This window comes from Phoxinus phoxinus (assembly GCF_949152265.1).
Source record: "Phoxinus phoxinus genome assembly, chromosome: 7".
In the NCBI taxonomy this organism is placed as follows: Eukaryota; Metazoa; Chordata; class Actinopteri; order Cypriniformes; family Leuciscidae; genus Phoxinus; species Phoxinus phoxinus.
Window position 1 is genome coordinate 6781997 of NC_136882.1, and position 24117 is coordinate 6806113.

General features: G+C 39.2%; 1 protein-coding gene across 3 annotated transcripts in view; it reads left to right on the top strand.

Moving 5' to 3' along the window:
- Positions 1-226: 226 nt before the first annotated feature.
- gpr155a (G protein-coupled receptor 155a) overlaps positions 227-24117 on the top strand; it is a 30502-nt gene continuing 6611 nt past the window's right edge. For all 3 annotated transcript variants that reach the window (XM_079619775.1, XM_079619777.1, XM_079619776.1), the window contains exons 1-12: positions 227-442; positions 2032-2517; positions 4932-5331; positions 10624-10792; positions 14568-14723; positions 16153-16236; positions 16315-16435; positions 17112-17196; positions 18822-18912; positions 20451-20652; positions 22703-22789; positions 23099-23238. In XM_079619775.1, coding sequence (XP_079475901.1) covers positions 2100-2517; positions 4932-5331; positions 10624-10792; positions 14568-14723; positions 16153-16236; positions 16315-16435; positions 17112-17196; positions 18822-18912; positions 20451-20652; positions 22703-22789; positions 23099-23238 — 1953 coding nt within the window. In that variant the 5' untranslated portion in view covers positions 227-442; positions 2032-2099. The remainder of the gene's footprint in view (positions 443-2031; positions 2518-4931; positions 5332-10623; positions 10793-14567; positions 14724-16152; positions 16237-16314; positions 16436-17111; positions 17197-18821; positions 18913-20450; positions 20653-22702; positions 22790-23098; positions 23239-24117) is intronic.

Sequence of the window (24117 nt, forward strand, 5' to 3'; positions counted from 1 at the left end):
CTTCCGAATGGAATAACATTTTTGGATGTGTGAAATGTAAGTCTTATTCCCATAGAATCGAGAGTTTTCATATATATATATATTTTAATAAAGGAGGTTTCCATATTACGTGTGTTGTTTATTTCTGACTTATGCAAAGCAAAGCACCACGTGAAAGGTCCCTGTGGGCTTGTGCGCATGCGCACACCCTTGACTGCTTTCTATTGGCGAGTGTGATGATAACTTCACTGCAGCGGTGTGTGTGAGTGTGTGTGTGTTAGTACTGAGATAACAAGACTCATGCTTACACCACACAGACAAAGCAGAGGCGATGCGGAAGAGCATATGGATCTGAGATCACTGCTCAATGACATCTGAAAGAGACGGCATGATGAGTGAAAGTGTGTTTGTGTGTGTGTGTTTCTCACACACTAGATCGGATTTACAGGATTCAGCTGATCCGGTGAGTCTGTCAACAACTCACTGTACATACAGAACCCAGTACATCTAAAAAGATCCTGGTGTTCTTGTTAGATATATTGCCTACTAACATGCGCTATTGTTTACAATTCAAACTAGTACCAGAAAGTAAACTGGTAACGTTACCATGACAGACAGGACTGTAATATTATCTTGAAGTGAAAACATAAATCCATCTGAGACCATCACTGGATCATGCTAAAGTGCTCCAGGGTTTGACTAGAAAGAAAACACGTGTCTGTCTGTGTAACAAGTTTGATTAGAAAGAACAGGTCACAGTGCATTTTTAACCCTAAAGCGTTTTTGTTTTGTTCAATGGAACAGTTTATTGAACCTTACGTTTAGACAAAATATGACATTGCACAAGAAAATAAAAGTTGTGTTGCATCATATGTGTTTTATGTTTTGTATCATATTTGATACGCCAGACTTTTATAACTCAAATGGTAATATAGCCCATAGTGAGAATATGGAGCTCATACTCATAACTCATACTCGATGAAGAAAAACAAAACAAAAACACGTTTTATTCAGAGGCCCAAACTGAGCAAAAATCGGCAATTTGTTGCAGTTGTTGTTATTTATATGGGTGCAAAATAAGATTAAATTCTGATGCTTGCTATAGAAGTCAATGAGATCTTTATATAGGCCTAAGTGGAACAATACTTCCATAAAATGCTTATAAATATAAAATGATGATGGAGAGATTAACTAATATGCGTACCTCAAAATGGATCATATTTGTTAATACTTCCATTTTAAAATTTAAAAAGAACTAACCTAAATTTCTTCAGTCCAGTAAATGTTCATCTTAAAATATTAATAGCAATATAAAAGTTAATAGCAATATAAAAGTTATTGTTATATTAAACATATTGTTGCTGTATATAAAAATCAGTAAAGATTTCACAGCAAAATGCATGTGTATCATGACCATAAGGAGGATATTTTTGTTATATTTAACCGCCATAAATATTTTTACTGGCAATTATGACACCAACATTTTAGATACCAGTGAAAATTCACAATTTCACTCTAGTACAAGTTTGATACAACAGCTACAACTACTAGCCTAACTAATAGCAGAAGAAAAAAGTAGAAGTAATCCGCTTCGGATGTTTAAACTTCCCACACATCGCATGAGTAACGAATTGCGCTTTAGTATTTACATTTGCAAGAATTAAACTTCCATGTCGATTCAGCACTGGCCCGTCAACTTTCATATACTCTCATTTGGCATTTGACGAGTGTTCATTTTAGGCTCTCTCTCTCTATATATATATGTATATTCATCAAACCATTTATATTTATTATATGCTATTATAAAGTATAGTTGATTTGGTAGCATGATACCATGGCACACACACATATGGTAATCATTCAGAGCCATTTTATGCAAATACCAGGATATATTCAAATATTCACTGTGCTGTATAACGTTCAGTTAGAAACACATATTCCATCCATACATTAAATATTCACTAGACATGTTTATATTTTGTATTCTAATGAAAAGTCATGCAAAATTGTCTTTTTGAGTAAACGAATGAACTCTTTTTCTTTACTTTTCAGAATGTTTAGTTACTTTACAATAGTTTTCCGATTGACACGTCTATGATGGGCCTGTAGCCAAACTCAGGATGGATGATCTGCCGGTTAATATTTCCATCTTCAGCGGGGATGGATCTGACCCCGTCCCCCCCAGCATGTCAATTGACAAACTGCTCCCAGCCCTGCTCGAATGTTTCGGGATCATTCTCTGCGGATACGTCGCAGGCCGTACAAACATCATCCCATCTACACAAGCCAAAGGACTGGGCAGCTTTGTGTCCAAGTTTGCGCTTCCAGCTCTGCTTTTCAAAAACATGGTGCTGCTGGACTTTGGGGATGTAATCTGGCCATTCTTCTTTAGTATTCTGGTGGCAAAAGTGTCTGTGTTCTTTTTTGTGTGTGTACTCACACTTTTGGTGGCAAACAGAGAGAGTCGGTTCTCCAAAGCGGGCCTGTTCTCGATATTTGCCACACAGAGTAATGACTTTGCTCTGGGGTTCCCTATAGGTGAGTAGAAAAGGACCAGCCCTAAATAAATACAGTATGTGTAATAAACATGTTACCATAAGGAAACTCATTACGGTTACTGAACAAAACAAAAAACTCAAACCCTAAAATGTAATATTTCTGACTGTGTGCACGTTTGTTCTTTTACTTTCATCTACTCAGAGTTTTAACCACGCATGAAACGTTCGTAACACAATCCAGGTGCTGTACAGCCTGTTAGTTTAGTTTGAGGTTCATTTTCATTGTCTTGAGTGCATTTGCTCATAATACTAGTATGATTCACCTCAGCCAGTTGAAATGTCAGTTATTTGAACATTGAAAAAACATTTATTTAGAAATGGTTACAAACTAAATGGTTAACAAAAAAACCATAAATCAATGTTTACATTTATATAATCACCTGTGGTGGAAAAAAAGCAAGATCTTGAAACAACATTACTTTATGAATCGATTTGCAAAAATGAAACAAAATGGTAACACTTTAGTTTAGGGTCCAATTTTCATTATTAGCGTGCATATTACTAGGATATTGGCCATTTATTAGTACTTCTAAAGCACACATTAATGTCTTATTCTGCATGACCATTTTCTACATCCTTTAAAGGAACACACCGACTTTTTGGGACTTTAGCTTATTCCCCGTATCCCCCAGAGTTAGATAAGTCCATACATACCCTTTTCATCCCCGTGCGTGCCGTAACTCTGTCTGACGCACCCACCGCTAGCCTAGCTTAGCACAAAGACTGGAGATAAACGGCTCCAGCTAGCATACTGCTCCCAATAAGTGACAAAATAACGCCAACATTTTCCTATTTACATGTTGTGATTTGTATAGTCACACTCACAGCGTGTACAAATAACAAGGTCACATGAGACACAGCCATATTCTAACCGTATACATACTGGGAACTATATTCTCAGAAGGCGAATCACATCTACTAAACCTACCCTAACCAACCCATGCGTATCCTATGCACGTAAAAACTAATTTTCGCGTATAAATTACACGATAAACACACTGCGTGCTATAGAGACAGCGTTTGTATAGTCACAGCGTGTACAAATAACAAGATCACATGAGACACAGCCATCTTCTAATCATATACATACCGTACTGGGAACTATATTCTCAGAAGGCGAAGCACTGCTACTTGGGCGGAGTGATTAATAATAATAATAATTATTATTATTATAATAATTATACTCTGCTGCTCACCACGGGGCTTCTCAGGCGCTGCGAGCACATCACTCCGCAGAAGTAGCAGTGCTCCGCCTTCTGAGAATATAGTTCCCAGTTTGTATACGGATAGAAGATGGCTGTGTCTCATGTGACCTTGTTATTTGTACACGCTGTGACTATACAGATCACAACATGTGAATAGGAAAATGTTGGCGTTATTTTGTCACTTATTGGGAGCAGTATGCTAGCTGGAGCCGTTTACCTCCAGTCGTTATGCTAAGCTAGGCTAGCGGTGGGTGTGTCAGACAGAGTTACGGCACGCACAGAGACGAAAAGGGTATGTATGGACTTATCTAACTCTGGGGGATACGGCGAATAAGCTAAAGTCCCAAAAAGTCGGCGTGTTCCTTTGATCCACCCAATACCTAAACTTAACAACTACCTTACTAACAATTAATTTACAGCAATTAGGAGTTAACTGAGGCAAAAGTCTTTGTTAATAGTGAGAATTGGACCCTAAACTAAAGTGTGATTCAGCCTTCATCCATGACATTGATTCCCCCAGGAATGAATGTAGAAATGTCGATATATCAGTTATTGTCGTATTATGTCTTCGCAAGCAATAAACACAGAGAATAAGCCCTAAGGCACGTTCACACCAATAACGAAAACTTTAACAATAACTATGATACAATAACTATACTTAACAATAACTATAATGATAGCTATATTAGCATCCGAACCAATGCACAATAAAGTTCTCTGTGTGTTGCAGTTTTATCGTCTGCCTCTTTAAATGCTCAAGCTCTTTAAAGTCAAGTGGATTCTGATTGGCTGTCAATGTTTGTTTGTTTTTTGCACCCTGAAACTGATTCCAATAATATAATTCCTGTGTGATGACATCGTTATAGCGGTGTTGTGGCCTTTATACTTACAATATTGGTTGATGTTGTATAAGGTAAATGTTGCTCAATATACCTTTAACCCAGAAATTTGAGTAAGCAAAGGTCAAATCGCACTGAAAAAAGAATTTACTAAAGATCCCAAACAGGAAGAGGGAATTTAACTTCTCATTTTAGCCATTGACAACACATGCTATTCCAAACCCATATTATCTTTCTGCCTTGCAAGGGGTATTTTTTGAAGAATGGCCAAGCCTACTTGAGTAAATGATAACATTATTTTCAGTGTTAGTGAGCATTTTGTTAATGTTGTTCCTTTGCGTCCTCCACAGTTGAAGCTCTGTATCGCAACACCCACCCTGAGTACCTTCAGTACATCTACCTGGTGGCTCCAGTCTCCCTCATGGTCCTAAACCCGCTGGGCTTTGCATTCTGTGAGGTGCAGAGGTGGAGAAATGGTGAACTTCACCAGCAGAGTAAGCTGCGAGTGCTGGGTTTGGTGGTCCTTCAAGTTGTCAAAAACCCCATTGTCTTTATGGTGGTGATCGGGCTCATTTCGCACTTTCTGCTGGGCCAGAAGATCCCTCCCTTCATGGAGGAATTTGTAGATGGTCTGGCAAACTCTTTTGGAGGAGCAGCGCTCTTTTATCTGGGTCTGTCCATGGTGGGTCAGCTGAAAAAACTTACCCGCTCTACTGTGGTAGCCCTGATTCTCCTCATCACGGCAAAACTGTAAGTCTACCATGCAATTTTTGAGTAATAAAAGATAGAATATACTGTCATCGTTTGTCATTCCAAAACTGATTTTTATTCTTCTATGGAACACAAAAGATGTTTAGCAGAATGTCCATGATGCTCTTTTCCATACAATGAAACCAAATGGTGTTTTAGACAGTCAAGCTGTGAATTGGACAAAGCCCCCGGTTCCTACGCCCTTGTATCTACACCTACACCACATATTATGATAACTTGCCTTATGTTATGCCTAAATATTTTATACAGTTTTTTCTATATCTTTTAATCAAACAGTTTTTAAGACATATTTAAGCTATTTTGATCACTACCGTAGACATCAGTGTTTATATCTGAACACCCAAGCACCTCTGAGTTTTAGAAAATGGCCAGTGGAATTGGCGAGTGTAATTTGCATGCCGAGCCACTCCCCCAAACTTGTGGGTGTATAAGACGGCGGCACGCATCAAATCATTCAGGTTTATGCTGAAAAGCCGAGATGTGGGCTTCCCCGCCATTCAGTGGTGATTCACGGTTGTGGCAGGGGGCACATACCGTCACCGTTCCCTCTATCAGAGAACGAGGGTTACATCAGTACCCTAGACATTCCCTATCTGTCAGTCACTACACCGTTATGTCGACTGACAAATGGGGTCCCTATGGAAAATGCCACAACCATTGAACTGTTTTACAAGTGATGGAGATGCAGATTCTGGCAAGCTGTACAGTGCCTTTTTGGCAACTGCTTTCTTTGAGTCGTAACCTATAAGGCCTCTGAGGAAGGTCCTACCTAGACAGGGATGGAACTACTAGAGTCGCAGAGACGGGGCAGAGTAAATCTGCCCAGGGAAACACACCGATTTACTGACAGGGAAACCGTACTGTGGAAGAATACACATATGGGATTTACCAAGGGGGAATCACAACACATTGGGGATTACCAAGGGGGAATCACAACACATTGGGGAATACCAAGGGGGAACCACAACACATTGGGGATTACCAAGGGGGAATCACAACACATTGGGCATCTAGCCCAGCACAGAGTCTGACCGAGCAGGTATGCACTCGAGTACTGGGCCTGGCATCAGACTCCTCTGCCCACCTCTGACTGCTGAAGGACGCTCAGAGGAAACTCAATCCAGGGATTGCCAAGCTGGATACTCAGCTGGAGAGCCAAGAAGGCACTCATATCCCTCCTCTTAGAGGGAAATGGTGCTGGAAGTAAGACACAGAGGCAGCCTTCCAGCATATTATCGTTTAATGCCCTACACATGGGAAGAAACTGGCTCCACTCACGAAGGTATTAGGTGTCGCCCAGCCCGCATCTCTGCAGATAACAGGCACTGCGCACCAATGCCCAGATGGAGGCAACACTCTGAGTGCAGGGCGAGCAGCACTGCCATCAACTCCAGGCAATTGATATGCTATCGCAGTCAAGGTCCCGTCTAGGAGCCCAAGCTGTGTACCCATTGCATACAGCGCCCAGCCCATTCTAAAGGCATCTGTTGTCACAACAACGTGCCTGGATAGTTGTTCTAAGGGCACCCCGGCTCGTAGGAAGGCAAGATCTGACCTAGGGCTAAAAGTTAGGGGACAGACGGGTGTGATAACCTCAGAACTCAGCTGTGTAGCCAGTTCTGTAGCGGTCTCATATGCATCAATCCGAGCGGTGTGACCTCGGCTGCGAATGCCATGTGCCCCAGGAGCCTCTGAAAATGTTTCAGTGGAACCACTGTTTTGCTCCTGAATGCATTCAGGTAGTTCAGCACTGACTGTGTGCGCTTATTGGTGAGATGCGTCGTCATTCTGACCGAGTCTAATATTCAATACAGAGAAAAGAGATGCTCTGCACAGGGGAGAGCTTACTCTTTTCCCATTTGACCCAAAGTCCCAGATGGCTGACGTGCCTGAGCACCAGGTCCCTTTGTTTGCACAACAGATCTCGAGAATGAGCTAGAATGAGCAAGGCGTTGAGATAGTTGGGAATGTGATTGCCCACTTCCCTTTCCCTTAGTACTGACGCAGGGAGACAGGGACAGCCAAAAGGGGAGGACATTTCACTGATATGCCCAACCCTAATTGGGTAAACCAAAGAAACGGTCTGTGGCGATGCAGAATCGAGGCATGGAAGTCCTGCAAGTCGATTCCTGCAAACCAATCTTGGGGATGGATGCAAGTGAGAATGCGGTTCTGTGTCAGCATTTTTATAGGGAACTTGTGAAGGGCCTTGTTCTAAACTCGCAGTTCCATGATCGGCCGTAACCCACCGCCTTTCTTGGGTACGATGATGTAAAACCTCATCTTCATCTCGGCTGAAGGGACCGGCTCTATTGCGTCCTTCGCCATCAGGACCACAATATTGTGCGCAGGACAGGGGCAACTTTGCCTGCCACAGAGGGAAAGAAGACTCCACTGAACTTCTGGAGATACCTGGTAAACTAAATCACATAGCAGAGTCTGATTGTCCGCAAGAGTCTGCAAGATAGGATATGCTGTGACACGCTAGCCAGGCTCTGTGTGAGTGGCACCAAGGGGACAACCGGCGTACCCACAGTGGGGCGGCATGGGGGAGCACTGGGGCCCAACCTGGGAAGCATAACGTCATGAAATAGAGACAGTGAGTTTGGTGTGACGCTTATTTTGCTCAAACGATCCCGCAAAAAGAATGACTGGAGATGTGTAAGGAGGCAACACCTCCTCGAATTGTGACCTCGTGGCAAATGTGAAAGTGGGGGCTGAAAATGAGGAAGCATAGCATCGCTCACCCTCCAGACTGTATGTATGCCCCAGAGATTGAGGAAACTTCTCTTTGTTTAGTTTGTAACAAATTGATAATATGGGAACCACTGTCCGTTGAGCCAGCGGCGGAACCGAAAGAAGACGAAAACACGGATTCTCCGTGGTCAAGAGCAGATCCCCACACCTCTGGGCTTCCCCGTATCAGGGCCACTTCGATGGACGTTTGGAGGGTTTAGCGCACCTGAGGGAGGGGCTGTGCCGCCTTCTTGCATGTGACGTGAGAGACATAGATCGTGGCCATCAGATGAAGACAGGAAATGACCACATTCAGAAATGCACGGATGGAAAGGCACCTTTAAAAAGATGCTTGTTGACCGTGGTTGCTTTTTTTAGAGAAATCTGCTCTTTGCACTTAGGCTAAGCACTAAGGGGAATTTTGCTGCTCTTAAATGTGCACTGCTCTTTGAGAATGGAAAAACCCTTTGAATGCGGCCTAGTTTCACTCACCAAATCCATTGGCTATTTTTCTTAAACTCAGAGGCGATTGGGGCTCCCAAGTAAGACCCCATTTGTCAGTTGACATAACGTTGTAGTGACTGACAGATGGGAAACTATAAACTCTTATTCCAGTACTTCTGTGATAATTTGAATTATTGTAAGGCAGAAATAATGATACTGTGTGATTGAAAATACTGTCTGTGAAACTGTTTCATACCTGTACATGACACAAGCTTTCTCTGGCTCTGCTGCAACACAGATCTGAATGATCACTGTGATTGTACTTGGCAAAGGTTTAATAGACACATGGCCAAATTGCTGTCATTTAGAAATAAAGATTGTGATTCTGTAGGTGTTTGAATTGAGATCACAATCTTTTAGCAATTAATCCTGCAGCTCTAGTATAGATTATAGATGATTGAATCTTGCTTGCTTTGCTTTGGTGTTGCTCATGCCACCTCCTTGCCAGTGATTTACTAGGTCAGTCCCTGCTGTCCCCATGGGGAGAGTAATTGTGAGTAAAGTGCAGAGGCATTGTGTGCACTGTGTAAACATGTTATTGTAGATCTATACTAAATGAGAGCATTTACTTATCTCACTTGCACAAAAACAGATTCAGTATTCATCAAAATGAACAAAAACAATAAAATGCAAACTCAGAATATTCATAAAACCTGCAATAATTAAATATGTTAGATCACATAAATATACTTTATGTATTTAATCTCACTTTATTAACCAATGTCTTTGCAGCTGCTGACCTTCAATGATCTAATTCAACCATACAAATAAGCAAAAATGACTTTAGATAAACATCACATTTGTGTTTCTTTTTTTTAGAAAGTTGAAATTTCTTCTCCTGTTGAAATTTATCCACTTTTGGAAAGCGATTTCAAATAGCTCAGTTTTCGCAGGACAAAAACGGTGAAGAGGGAAAGGAAAAAGATGCGTTTGTAATTTTTATTTTCCCTTTCGAGGAAAAATACAGAAAGCAGGCCTTTAATAATTTTGTAAATCAAAGACTCTTGTAAGTATATGCAATTACATATATACCAAAACAGTATTAATAATCATCATAATAATAAAAAATATATATATATATAAAAAAAGAAAACCGTTATCAATACAGAGTGTATTCTCTCAGGCCTGGAAACAAGTTTCACAAGTGTTACCAATGCTTTATGTTAAAAAGATGCGTTTTCATAGAAAAAAAGTATTAGTGTGGACAACAAGGCGTTAGAATATTTCCTGACCCCTAGAGCTGTTCATGCCATACAAAAGATATCTTAAAAATACGGCTTACAGTATATTACCTACTATACATCTCTTTTTATTGAAAGTTAAAAATTAACGTGTTGTTACTTTTTAATGTTTAGTCTGTTCCCGCGCATGAGTGCTCATGTCTAAGTGACTACATCATAGAGAAGAATTTAGTTCATTTAGGCAAATTAAAGTAACATGAATTAAGTAACTCAAATATTAATGTGTAATTAAAAAAAATCTTTACTTGTAATGTGTAACCCCCAACACAGTTCACGGGACACACGAGAACCATTGACGTCAAGCCTCACAGCGTGTTGTGAGATGCAAGATTCAAATATGCACAAGTGTAAATAAGATGTGAGTGAGACAACTTTTGACTGTACATTGGTAATGCATAATGCATTTAAACAGTCTTCTAGACTCTCACTCTGATCTTTGTATGTGTTACTAAGGCAATAATACTAATTTAATGTTCATGCCCTTGGGGTATTTGATTTTGAATATCTGTAAAAATGCAGGTAGCGGCTTCTAGTGAAACTTGGCAACAGTTCAACACTGTGTTGCTCCAATGGGAATGTTTCTCAGAGCATTAACAGAGTTAACCCATGTGCTTTAAACACACAAGCTTAGCTAGAGGACAGAAACACTGCTTGAAACCACTCATCTGTTTTATCTGAACTCTACCTGTGTGCTTTATTTAAATGCATTCAGGTATTATCAATAAGTGAGATCAAAAGGTCTAATTCTAACATTGCTGTAATCTGAAGATCTCGGTTTCATCCTCTTTAGGCTGATGATGCCTCTGATCTGTAGAGGGATGGTTGAGGTTTTGGACTGTGGAACCAGAAGCTCACTGAACCACACCAGTTTGTCAAACTACGCCTTTCTGTATGGAGTCTTCCCCACTGCCCCCAGTGTGGCCATATACGCAGCGCAGTACAACATGGAGCTGGAGGTGGTATGTACCTCGTGTAGATGTGCTTTTCTACTCCTCCACCACTCAAAAGTTTGCCATTAGTACGATTTTTTTTTTTTGTAACCCTTTATTTTAAATTGTCCGTGTTACTGTACTTACTTATACATTTAAGCACTGAGTAATACAAATGAACAACATGTACTTACTAAACGATTAGGGTTAGGATGAGGGTTTGGTTTAGTGTTAGCTGCATGTAATTATGCATCATTTATAATTATTACCACAGGAACTACATGTAACAATGACACTGTAAAATGGGGATGGGCAACGATTAATCGCGATTAATCGCATCCAAAATAAAAGTTTGTGTTTAAATAATATATGTATGTGTACTGTGTATAATTATTTTGTATATATAAAAACACATTTACTTTAAATATTTACATGCATGTGTGTGTATTTATATTTACAAAATAATTATACACAGTACACATACAGTGCCCTCCACAATTATTGGCACCCCTGTTTAAGATGTGGTCGAGGACTTCTAAAAATTATCCTTTTTTTTTAAACAACATAGAACCCAAATACAAAAAAAGAGAAAAATCCAACCTTTTATTTAAGTACATTACTTTGGTGGTAAAAAAAAAATCTAAAATTTAGAAAAACAAAAACTTGAAATCATGTGTCCCACATTTATTGGCACCCCTGATGTTAATACTTTGTACAACCCCCTTTTGCCAACAAGACAGCACTTAATCTCCTCCTATAACATTTCACAAGATTGGAGAACACAGAGAGAGGGATCTTTGACCATTCTTCTTTGCACAATCTTTCTAGATCATCCAGTGTCCTGGGTCTTCTCTTATGCACTCTCCTCTTTAGCTCGCCCCACAGGTTTTCGATTGTGTTGAGGTCTGGGGACTGAGATGGCCATGGGAGGACCTTAGTTTGTGACTGCTGAACCATTTTTGTGTAGATTTTGCCTCATGTTTTGGATCATTATCCTGCTGAAAGACCCAATTGACGACCCATCTTCAGCTTTCTGGCAGAGGCCATCAGGTTTTTATTTAAAATGTCCTGGTAGTTCAAAGCGTTCATAATGCCATGCACCCTGACAAGGTTCCCAGGGCCTTTGGAAGAGAAACAGGCCAACAGCATCACAGATCCTCCACCATACTTCACTGTAGACATGAGGTGCTTTTCGGCATACTCATCTTTTGTTTTACGCCAGACCCACTTAGAGTGTTTGTTGCCAAAAAGCTCAATCTTAGTCTCATCTGACCAAAGCACACAATCCCAGTTGAAGTCCCAGTGCCGCTTAGCAAACTCCAGACGTTTACGTTTGTGAGTGTTAGTGAGAAAAGGCTTTTTCCTTGCATGCCTCCCAAACAGCTTGTTGGCATGTAGAGAGCGTCTGATGGTTGTTTTGGAGACTTTGTGACCCCAAGATGCCACTCTTTGATGCAATTCTGTGACAGTGAGTTAAGGACTTTTTTTTACTTCTCTTACCATCCTCCTCACTGTGCGTTGTGGCAAGATAAACTTGGGACCTCTTCCAGCCTTGTTTGTCACTGTTCCAGTTGTTTTAAACTTCTGAATGATTCCTCTGACTGTAGATATGGGCAAGTTAAGGCGAGTGGCTATTTTCTTGTAGCCATTGCCTGACTTATGAAGGTCAACACACATCTGCCTTATTTGAATGGTGTGTTCTTTTGTCTTTGCCATGTTGACAAATGGGTAAGAGAATTAGGCCTCTGTGTCATGTCATATTTATACCCCAGGGAAACAGGAAGTCATGAATTACTAATTAAAAGTTCCTAGATACCCTGACCAACTTTAGCAACTACAAAAAAATTTTTTTTTTAAAAATTAAATACATTTTTCAGCGGTATTGTTAGGGGTGCCAATAATTGTGGGACACATGATTTCAAGGTTTTTTTTTTCTAAATTTTTGATTTTTTTTTTACCACCAAAGTAATGTACTTAAATAAAAGGTTGGATTTTTCTCTTTTTTTGTATTTGGGTTCTATGTTGTTTAAAAAAAGGGAGAATTTTTAGAAGTCCCCGACCACATCTTAAACAGGGGTGCCAATAATTGTGGAGGGCACTGTACATATATTATGTAAACACAAACTTTTATTTTGGATGCGATTAATCGCGATTAATCGTTGCCCATTTACAATAAGGTTTCCTTTGTTAACATGAACTAAGAATGAACAATACTTCTACAGCATTTATTAATCTTAGTTAAAGGGTTCATCGGATGCAAAATCACTGTCTTTGCAGTGTGTGGACACCACCACTATACAATGAAAACAAAATCCATTCAAAATCCATTTATTTTAATCCACAAAAAGCCTAAACAATCTCAATAATTAAGCCGTTTGGATTTTCTGAGCAATATGATGCATAAAGAGACAGAAGTGTCTGTGAACAGAGCTGTTTTTGAGGAGGTAAAAGTGTGTTGTTTTACACAACCATTGAGGAATTAACCAAAGTACGTTACACACTTCACATGAAGACCCTAAAGAATCAGACCAGCTTGTGGAAAATGGGCATCCGATGACCCCTTTAATGTGCATTTCAACATTACTAATACATTATTAAAATCAAAGGTTGTATTTGTTAACATCAGTTAATGAACTAACATGAACAAACGATGAACAGCTGTATTTTTTTACAAAGATTAGTACATACTGTGACAAATGTATTGCTCATTGTTTTTTCATGTTAGTTATTAACTAATGTTAACAAATGAGACCTTATTGTGAAGTGCAACCTCTATTTTAAATAAATGCTGTTCTTTTGAACGTTCTATTGATAAAAAAAATCCTGAAAAAAATGTATCATCTTTTTTTTGAGCATCAGATCATCATATTATACAGATTTCTGAAGGATCATGTGACACTGAAGACTGGAGTAATGATGCTGAAAATTCAGCTTTGGTCACAGGAATAAATTACATTTTAAAACATTCAAACAGAAAATCGTTCTTTTGAAATGTAATAATATTTTTTTATTTTACTGTATTTTTGATCAAATGAATGCAGCTTTGATGAGCAGAAGAGGCTTCTTTCAAAAACATGAACAAATCTTACCGATCCCAAACGTTGTAGTGTACGCTAATGAATCTCTTTCAAACATGTCTTTTCCCATATTTTTTTTTTAAAGCTACTGTAAATGTGAATTTTTCGTCTTAGTTTGTGTGTGTCTGATGATATTCTACATTTGTTTCATTACTTGCCACTTACCCCACTTGTGGCTTTATGCACAATAGCACACTAATTTTCCTCCTTATTTAATTAAGTTTAGTTTAATTTTAAACGGCTCATGTAGTTTATCATAGAACTGTGATCATATATGTGACCCTGGATCACAAAACCAGTCACAAATTGCACGGGTATATCTGTGGCAAAAGCCAACAATACATTGTATGGGTCAAAATTATCCATTTTTCTTTTATGAGAAAACAAATTAGGCTATTAAGTAAAGATCATGTTCCATGAAGATATTTAGTAAATTTCCTAATATAAATATATAAAACGTGTATTTGTGTGAGTGAATGCTGCACAATCGTGAACATAAATGCACAACTTTAAAGGAGATTTTCTCAATGTTTAGATTTTTTTTGCATCCTCAGATTCCAGATTTTCAATAGTTGTATCTCAGCCAAATATATTCTAACAAACCACACATCAATGGAAAGCTTATTTATTCAGCTCACAGATGATGCATGAATCTCAATTTTAAAAAAATTGGCCCATGTGACTGGTTTTGTGGTCCAGGGTCACATATGAAGTGTGTCCTCCCTCAGGTGACCTCAGGTATGGTGATCGGCACGTTCCTGTCGGCTCCCATCATGTACGTGTCTGCCTGGCTGCTGACCATTCCCTGGATGGACTCTGCGCGGCTGGCGTCAGCGCTGCAGAACGTTAGCTTCAACATCAGCATTATCTGCCTTTTTGCATTGGTGAGTGCCGACATGCTCACACGCAGATGTGTGTTTTCATTTCTCTTTCTCCATTTCTCTGCTTCCTCTTAAAAACATAAATTGCTGCGGTGTGGTAATGTTCTCGTCGTCCCTCATGCTGGTGCTGAGCGCACATGTTTGTGTTGCCTCGGATATAATGCAAATGATTATTAAGGGATGAAGGTAAATCCATGTTATTATCAGTGTTGTGGATAATGTCGTGGAAACCAGAAATTAAATGTGTACATGCTGTGGGAAATCTGTAATTTTGTCAGACTAATGTTTTTTTTGTTTTGGACGAGTTGAGACAAAAGATTAGAAAGTAACATGATGCACATTTTTTTGTGTCTGTTTATTAATTTTTTTATTAATTTTTTTATTTATTTTGAAGGGCAAACAATAAAACAACTGTCCTGATATCATAATGAAGAAAAATGCATCATTAAAAGAAACAAATTCTTGAAAAGAAAAGTAGTGTGTCATAATCTTAGTTGTAAAATCTAATTTATTTATATGTAATATATTTATTTTAACATTTATTTCAAAAATTAAGCATTTTTTGTAAAATATATAGTTGATAAATAATAATAAATGTGATTTGTGCACTAAACTCAATATATTATTACTTGGTTACACCACATGACAAATATAAAGTCGTTCAATTTAAACTTAATTTTTAAAATGGCATAACCATATAAAATGAACACAAAGAGTTCATTTATTTGTACATATATTTGTATATATATTGAACATTTTGACCCTGATTTCAGATAAGATAAACCATCAGAAGTCAAGAATATTTAGGAAAATCTGATCAATCAAATGAAATTTAGCTTATTCACATGTACAACAAAATGCTGATAATAAAATAATAACAATCAAAACATAAGCGGACGTGTGCAAAGTCATGCACACATTGAATAAGTGCCAGGATGCCAGTAACAGTCTTTACATGCAAAGAAATATTGGGTTAAGGGGCAAAGATCGATGCATGATCACACACGTTGTCGGGTTATTAAGCATAATCGTTGTGAGAATCATGTAAACACTCATTTTCATGTTGCTATCATCATTAAGGGTCTTGTGGGTATGTGTGTGTAGTGTGATTGTGGGTTGGGTGTTTCCAATCTCAGATGGTGTCATGATCTTCTCAGCTGCAGCTGTTGACACTTCCTTCCTGTTGCGTTTCTGTTCTCTGTATAGCTTGGGAAAAAAACTGAAACTGAAGTTGGGTTTAAACTTATGTATGACTATATTCAAGTATGCACTTGAACTCTCTGAACCAGTTCAACTGGTTTTGTTGAGAAGTCGTTGCTGTAAGTGCATGCACACATTTCCCTGGAGGTGATTAAACATGTTGTGTCCAAAATACTGTGAAAACTTGAAGAATGTCTGAAACGCTCGGTTCGTGTTGTTCTTGTCCCTGCAGGTGTGGAGTGTTGCGGTCCTGCTACTGAGCAGAAAGTTTCACCGAGTTCCTCACGTGTTCACCGTAAACCTCTTTGTGGCGCAGGTGAGCTTACTGAGGAGTAGACACTGTACTTTTCCCACCATGCATTCTGCACAAGCTAATCCTGTCCTGTGTTTGCAGTTATTAGCCTGTGTTGGTATGATAGCGTGGAGCTTCGTGGTGGCACAGAATAACTTCCTGGGTCAGGTGTTGACCTTTACTCTACTGTACACTTCTCTCTACAGCACATATATATGGCCTGGTGAGTCGTCAGAGTATGTATTTAAAAAATAAACATAAATAAACAAGATTTCACTAAACATCACACGTCCCAAAACCTTTAAATACTACCTGGTCCACAGACCTGCATTAAAAACTGCCACTTACAAGCTTAACTAGCATGTAACTGCTGGAAATGGGGTTTTCAATATTGTAACATGAAAATGTAAAACAAATTTTATGCATATTAAAAGGACATTTGGTAACACTTGATTTTACAGTGTCCTTGTTACATATGTCACATGTACTTACCATAGTAATAACAGTAAATATGCATAATTACATGCAACTAACCCTCATCCAAACCCTAACCCTATCGTAAGTACATGTAGTTCATTAATATATCACTCAGTACTTATATATAATTACACTGTAACAATGACACCTTAAAATAAAGTGTAACCGAACATTTTAATTGTACCCTTTGTAAATGAGTTTTTAAATGAAAAATATCTATTAAAAGCAGCGGATATGCGAAACTATAATGCAACTACTGTAGTTCTGCTCATAAAAAGTACAACAAACTGTAATGTAAGCAGCTAAACTAGGTATATGGATTATTTCTTTAGAAAATCACTGAAATGGATCAAGAGTGGATGTGTTTGTGAAGGTGGCAGAGGTTTGGTTGGCCGTGTTTGAATGCTCTGTTGTGTGTGAAGGTCTGATCGCTCTGTCTCTGCTGCTCATGAGGAGAAGTGAGGAGCTGAGCTTCAGGCCAGGACTCATTGTGATCGCTGGCTGGGGGTGAGTGGCGCTTTCAACACCGTTACACAGCGACCAGTCGAGTATCACACTACTGGACAAGACACAACCTGTTTATACTTATATTTACTGCAGTATAACCCTATTATGAGCTAAATTACACAACACTTAAAGCCCCCCTGTGGTGAAAATCCAGTTTTTAATGTTGTTTATATGTCTATGTGGTGTTTTTAATCTGCTTTAAAACAAACCATGTGTAAATTCATAAGTCGACAGCATTGCTGAGTATTTTCTGCTTAAAACTGCAGTGAACCAAAGACAGTCTCAAAAACACGGTTTGAAATCGCTGGTGTTTCTGACGTCACAAACTACCTTGTAACCAATCAGATCAACGTGTCGGAGGGCTTTAGCATATCATTAACTGAGAACTAGCAGGGGGAGTCTCCAGAGAAGCCAGGTTATCGGGTAGATTTAGCAATAGCGAGTGAATTATGTAGATTACGAACGGGAACGTAGTTGGTGTAACATTAGCAACACTTTATTAGCAAAAGGCTAATCATATTAGTTACCGTTATGTGTCCGACGTTGTAAAGAGCGATATCATTGTGCAGCGTTTACCTCAGTAAGTTGGCCGAGTGGATCTCTGAGCTGTGTGAGTGAGTGGAGGCGGGGCTCATTTGCAGATTCATAGAACCGCGTATACTAAATGAGGCAAGGCTATAGAGCTGGTAAGTCCCGCCCCTCCGTAAAACCCCGCTGGACCTCAAAGTTGAAAAAGCGTCAATGCAAGTGAATGGGAGAAAATAATTATTTTCTGGTCCCGTTTGAATTGTGCCATGAATGTGAACATATGTTGTCTGTGAATTTTTTATATAATCTTTCATGTTACAAGTTTGACAGTATATGGTATGATTCGTCGGCTAGCAGTTGTGGAAAAGACATGACGAGAAAGACTACATGTCGCCTATGTGACGTCACCCCATAAAGTTGACTTACCCGTGGTTTTCGCCAACCTCAACGATTTTGTCCTCTCCCTGAAAGAAGGCGGTGAAGTGCACCAAAGACACAGCCATGTCTAGCGGGATCCGTGAGCTAGAGCCGTGAGCTAGTGGTGTTGACGTTTCAAACGCGCCGAAAGCAGCGAAGAGTTGTCGTCCACAAAGTGCTCTCACACAAAGTCTACCCGTATCAAACTTCTACCCGCTAAATTGTAGCATTCTTCACACGAAAGATTATATAAAAAATTCACAGACAACATATGTTCACATTCATGGCACAATTCAAACGGGACCAGAAAATAATTATTTTCTCCCATTCACTTGCATTAACGCTTTTTCAACTTTGAGGTCCAGTGGGGTTTTACGGAGGGGCGGGACTTACCAGCTCTATACTAGATTTTTTTTTTTTTTTTTTTTTTACAGGAAAAAACATAAATATGTAATTTTGGTGATCAAAGATGAGTTTTAAGGGATAACATTATTGACTACAGGGGACTTTAACAATAAAGAAACTTTAACATGATCCACTGCAGAATTTCTGAAAGAATGAGGAAAATACTTCTGAAAACAAGACTGCCGATAAAGCCGTTTCTCTGACAATAACTGAAGTCCAGTGTTTTTGAGCTAGAGGCACTGATGTCTGCTGTCTTCTCTCTCGCTGTCCCGCAGTTTACCTGTCCTGGCTGTGAGTGTCCTCCTCCTATCAGGGCACAGAATGCCAGACACCATCGACTCCGCTTTCTTTTATGGAAAGACGCAGGTACAAATATAATGAAAGCATTTTTTGCTCAAATCTCATGATACAAAAGATGAAATGCTATGCACAGGACGCTCCTATTTACAAGAGTATATTGGCTAGAACAAGAAAGCAAATACCAGACTAAGACTCTTCTCCGCTCTTCTCACACTCACTCTCACACACACACACACACACACACACACACACACACACACACACACACACACACACGCGCGTGTACACACACAGCACATAATTGCTGCTCTTATACATGCTAGGCTGCATGGATCCGCAGGGAGTTCTCGCCCAGAACAGAACCATACCGCCAATCCAAACTGTATGCTAATAATCAATCGTATTTGACGATAGTGGCCCTGACAGAACATGAAAAGTCTGTCATCATTTACTCACCCTCAAGTTGTTCCAAACTTGTATTCGTTTCTTTCTTCTGCTGAACACAAAAGAAGATATTTTGAAGAATGATGGTAATCAAACAGTTGATGGTAGCCATTGACTTCTATAGTAGGAAAAATAATACTGAGTCCAATCAACTCTCTTGGTTACCAACATTCTTCAAAAGATCTTCTTTTGTGTTCAGCAGAAGGAAGAAACTCATACAGGTTTAAAACAACTTGAGGGTGAGTAAATGATGACCGAATTTTCATTTTTGAACTATCTCTTTAACAGTCCTTTTGACTAAAATGCAGTCTAATTTTGATTGTATGTCAGTCCACATGAATATGCCTTTCAATGGTTGGTAAATACTTTTTCTAAACAGATAGGATTACATTTTTGTGGGTGTTCAGCCAACAAAAAATATGTGTGAACTAAGGTTTTAGCTTGCTCAGAATATTACATTTTCAGAATTTCTCAATTAAAACTTAGTTTTGTTCGGCTAATTTAGATCAAATTGGTGTTGAATGTTTGTTTATGGGGGCTGATCACATGGATGTGGCTGTGGTGAGTCATAGTGCCACCAGCTGGCAGCAGGAAGTGTGTTACTTACAACTGACTTTGAAATAGTCATCTTATACTTACCGGCTTAAACACATTATTAGCACATTATTGTCCTAGAACAATCACATGGCAATGGCATCATCATCCACCTAGATTCAATTGTTTTACTCGTAGAAGCTCCATTTTGTTGATCTTTCAAAGATTGATTGATTAATTCATAAAAGTTTTGTGATGAAAACTCTGGGAAAATGTACTCATCCTAAATGGATAAACCACAATGTGCAAGTAATCATATAATGATTACTAAATTTGAACTAAATTACTAAAATAGAACTAAAAAAAGAAAAAACTAAATTAATAGCTTTTTTACTACAAAAATTCAACATCACTGAACTTTTTTAAGCTGGACTGTGACACTATCTTCTTCTGGAAACAAACTGTATTGCACTATTTTCCTGTTATCTCTGTAAAGCTGCTTTGAAACAATCTGTACTGTAAGAAGCGCTGTATAAATAAATGTGACGTGACTAAAGACTATATTTTCACGACAGGTCCTGAGACATTGCTGTAATCTGCTTTTTGCGGTTGTTTGTGTGTTGTAGGTGCTGTGCTCATCTGTGGTGTTGTTCGCGAGTATCATGCTGTGTGGGATCTCTCTCGCGCTGCTCAGCAGACGAACGCAAGACTATCACACACTTGAGCACGCATCAGTCTCTGGCAGTGAGGAGGATGTGCGGCTTCCCTACGACACACACACGCAGAGCTCTGTTGAGCAGCCCTGTGCTGTAGGCAGCATCAACACAGGTATGACACTGACAACTGCTCCGTATTTATAAAACTATGGGGCCAGATTCATGAAAATCCTTTTTAAAGGCAAGTAGATATAGCTGCAGATAGGAGAGCTCCACAAGTGGGCTGTGCCTCCAAAAGGGGCGGAGTCTAATCGCGCACAGACTTTCTATAGAGGGTATGTGTGTGACGTCACCGTCGGCCAGAGTGATTGCATTTACCAGTGGCAAAAACCCTGAGCGACAGCATTTGTTTTCAGCGTGAATGCCGCGAAACACACACACACACACACACACACACACACACACACACACACACACACACACACACACACACACACACACACACACACACACACACACACACACACACACACACACCTAAACCGGGAAAGAGCTTTGAGATTTGACTGTACAACTAGATTTGACAAGACATCTGAGGTATTATTTTTACAGACTGCCGAGAGCTACAGAACAGAGAAGCAAATGGATCGCTGCAATTCATAGTTGGATCCAGGCAGAGAAAGGGGGATTTGCAGTTATCATTTTGTGTCAATATGATGAATTTAGTGGTAAAATCATACCCTATATTTTATTGACAACTGATCAATTAAATATTTACCATCATATATTCTGCATAATCGGATGTTTTTTTCAATCAACACTGACAATAAAACTATACAAGTTTTAGGGCTGTACGATATGATGATATATATAACATTGATATGAGTGATCACCCGGATTTAGACCTGACGTTACCTATATTGTATTTATATAAAGCGTTCACAGGCAAATATGCTTTATGTATTTCCCCGGCGTCAAAATCAGGGACATATTAATGTCAGGAAACACGATTCCTGGCTGCATGTCAATATCCATGGATCACTGGATCTTTGATAAGTTGTGAGGAACACTATATTGAGTGAGTCTAACTTGTAGTTTTAACTGATAATTGTTTGTTTTATTGTCCCCTATTAAATCCAGTCACGCAGCCGCTCTTTTGCCACTCGGCCCGGCTGAGGGGGGCATGATCCTGCGGGAAAGTGACGTCAATGCATAACCCTCTTTCTGTTTTCTAAATTGCACCCCTGCTATATGATCACTATGTGTATTACTGTATTTTAAAGTGAAATGCCATTATGCAGCAATACATGTTTCAAACATGACAGTTCAGCAATTGACACCTGAGTATAATCTCAGAAATAAATGCCTTTATCCTGCATGTTCTATCTAATGTTTTATGAACTAAGAGTTAAGCAGGAGATTTAAAAAAAATCATAATTCATATCCAATGCATTTGCCACTCTGGAAATGGAAGTCAAGAACATTGAATTGTGGGATATAGTATTTCACACACTGTGCTCTGGTTGTAAACTGCACACTTTAGTGGGTCCATAAACAGTGTTACTATGTACACTGTAGTACACTGTAAAAATTATATGATCATGAAGTTGTGACAACATATGTTTTTATATTGCTTTAACTCATAACACTGCATAACACTATAAGTTAAGCAATTTTCAACTTTTTTATGTTAAACAAGATTCAACTAATTATTTTAAGTCAGTTTATTGTAATTTAAGTTGAAATAACTTAAATATCCAAGTTGATTGTACTTAAAGGGATACTCTAATGTTTTTTCATATTAAACTATGTTATTCCCTTAACTAAGACGAGTTGATACATACATACCTCTCGTTTTGTTTTGCGTCACCGTCCTAGGTCAAATTACACTACTCGAGTAACTGTATTTAAATAGGGAAAACGTGGAGGTGTTTGGTAGCTTCTCTGCTTGGCCCCTATTGAATGAACTGTGTTATCAAAGTGTCGCGGCGCGCCTGAGCGATTAAGTGCACGCACTGAGACGAGAGAGGTATGTATTAACTCGTCTTAGTTAAGGGAATAACATAGTTTAATATGAAAAAATGGTAGAGTATCCCTTTAAAAATGTAAGGCAGCAACTTTTTGTTGTAGTCTGAGCCTACAGAAGCATTGAATATGAAATATTTATGGCTCTATGAAAGATGAAGACTGAGGTTGTTGACTAATCGTTATGTGTTTGTCAGATTGTCAGATGTGTGATTGCGCATGTGACCGTGAGCAGACCCTGCCTGATGTAACAAGCCCCAAAGAGGAAGCATCTATACACACAGGTTCGCTCTTTCTTTCAGTTCCTGTTCACTCAATCGGTCTCGAGATGGATAAGAAGTTGCTTTATTGGTCAGAGGTCCTCGTTTGAGACGGTGCTGTAGCTACAACTCAATAGAGGACACACACTAGATGTATGGATAAGGAAGTTTTTCTTTTCTGAATACCTGTTGAAATAGAAACGCTTTCAGAGTGACAGAATCTCTTTTAATGACTTCTGCATTAATAAAACACGTTTTATGGAAACTGAATAGAATACATTTCAAAAGGGGAAGAAAATGAGATCTTTTAAATATATTAAATGCTGTTTTCAGGTCAATGTAGCCAGCAATGCTCACCCACAAGCTGTTTGCTGGCTGAAGAGGAACAGAAAGAAGCGGATAGACAGAACACAGACATACAGTCGACGAGACACGTGCTGGTGTGTCTGTTACTGACCGTCTGTCTCCTCGCTGTGAGTACAGAATCACTCATTCATACATACCCTGGAAATCCAGACTGCTCGCGAGAGCACAAGCTGAATTTGCTCAGCGAGTTACTCTGGTGTCGAGTAATGATGCTCATTAAATATGCCCTTGTATCTGAGCTGCACCAATCACATCAGGTTATCTGGTATAGGCGGGCCAGAGGCGAGATGACGACAGGGCAGTGACGTCGAAGTCATTAGTAAACTTTGCAAGATGGCCGTTTGAAACGACTTTGGGTGCTACAATGAAAGATTTAGACTTGCCTTTTTCTCTAAAAGAGGAACAGAAGACTGCGCTCGAATCGTTCCTTTCTGTCGCTATGGATACGTCACCCCGTGTATTGTTGTGATTGGTCATGGTGTTAGCCAATTGCGTGCAGTGCGATTTTCAAGTGCACGCTTGGTGCCGCCCCTCGAGCTGGCCCATTTTCATTAATCTTTCAGATTTAGGTCTGGATTTCCAGGTTGATTCATACATGCAGAACAAAATACAGTATAAAAACTCACACCCCTGATTCAACAGCTGGGTATTGTGATGTAAAAAAATGAAACAAAGTTAAGTAATGTCAGAACTTCTGCACCTTTAATGTTAAAAATGCAACCTATGCAATGCCACTGAAAACCAAAGTGACACAAACACATAAACGAACTGCACAGGTGTTCACACACCACCACTGAATCGAATGCTTAGTTGATGATATTAAAGCATTCTGTCAGCTTGGCACATCTTGACATATTTCCCACTCTTCTTTGCAAAAATGTTTCAGATCTGTTCAATTTAAAAAAAAAAAAGTCTCACCAGAGTGAGACAAAAACTACGTATTTTGAACACTCGATAGAGAATATAAAAGGCAATTATTACCCATA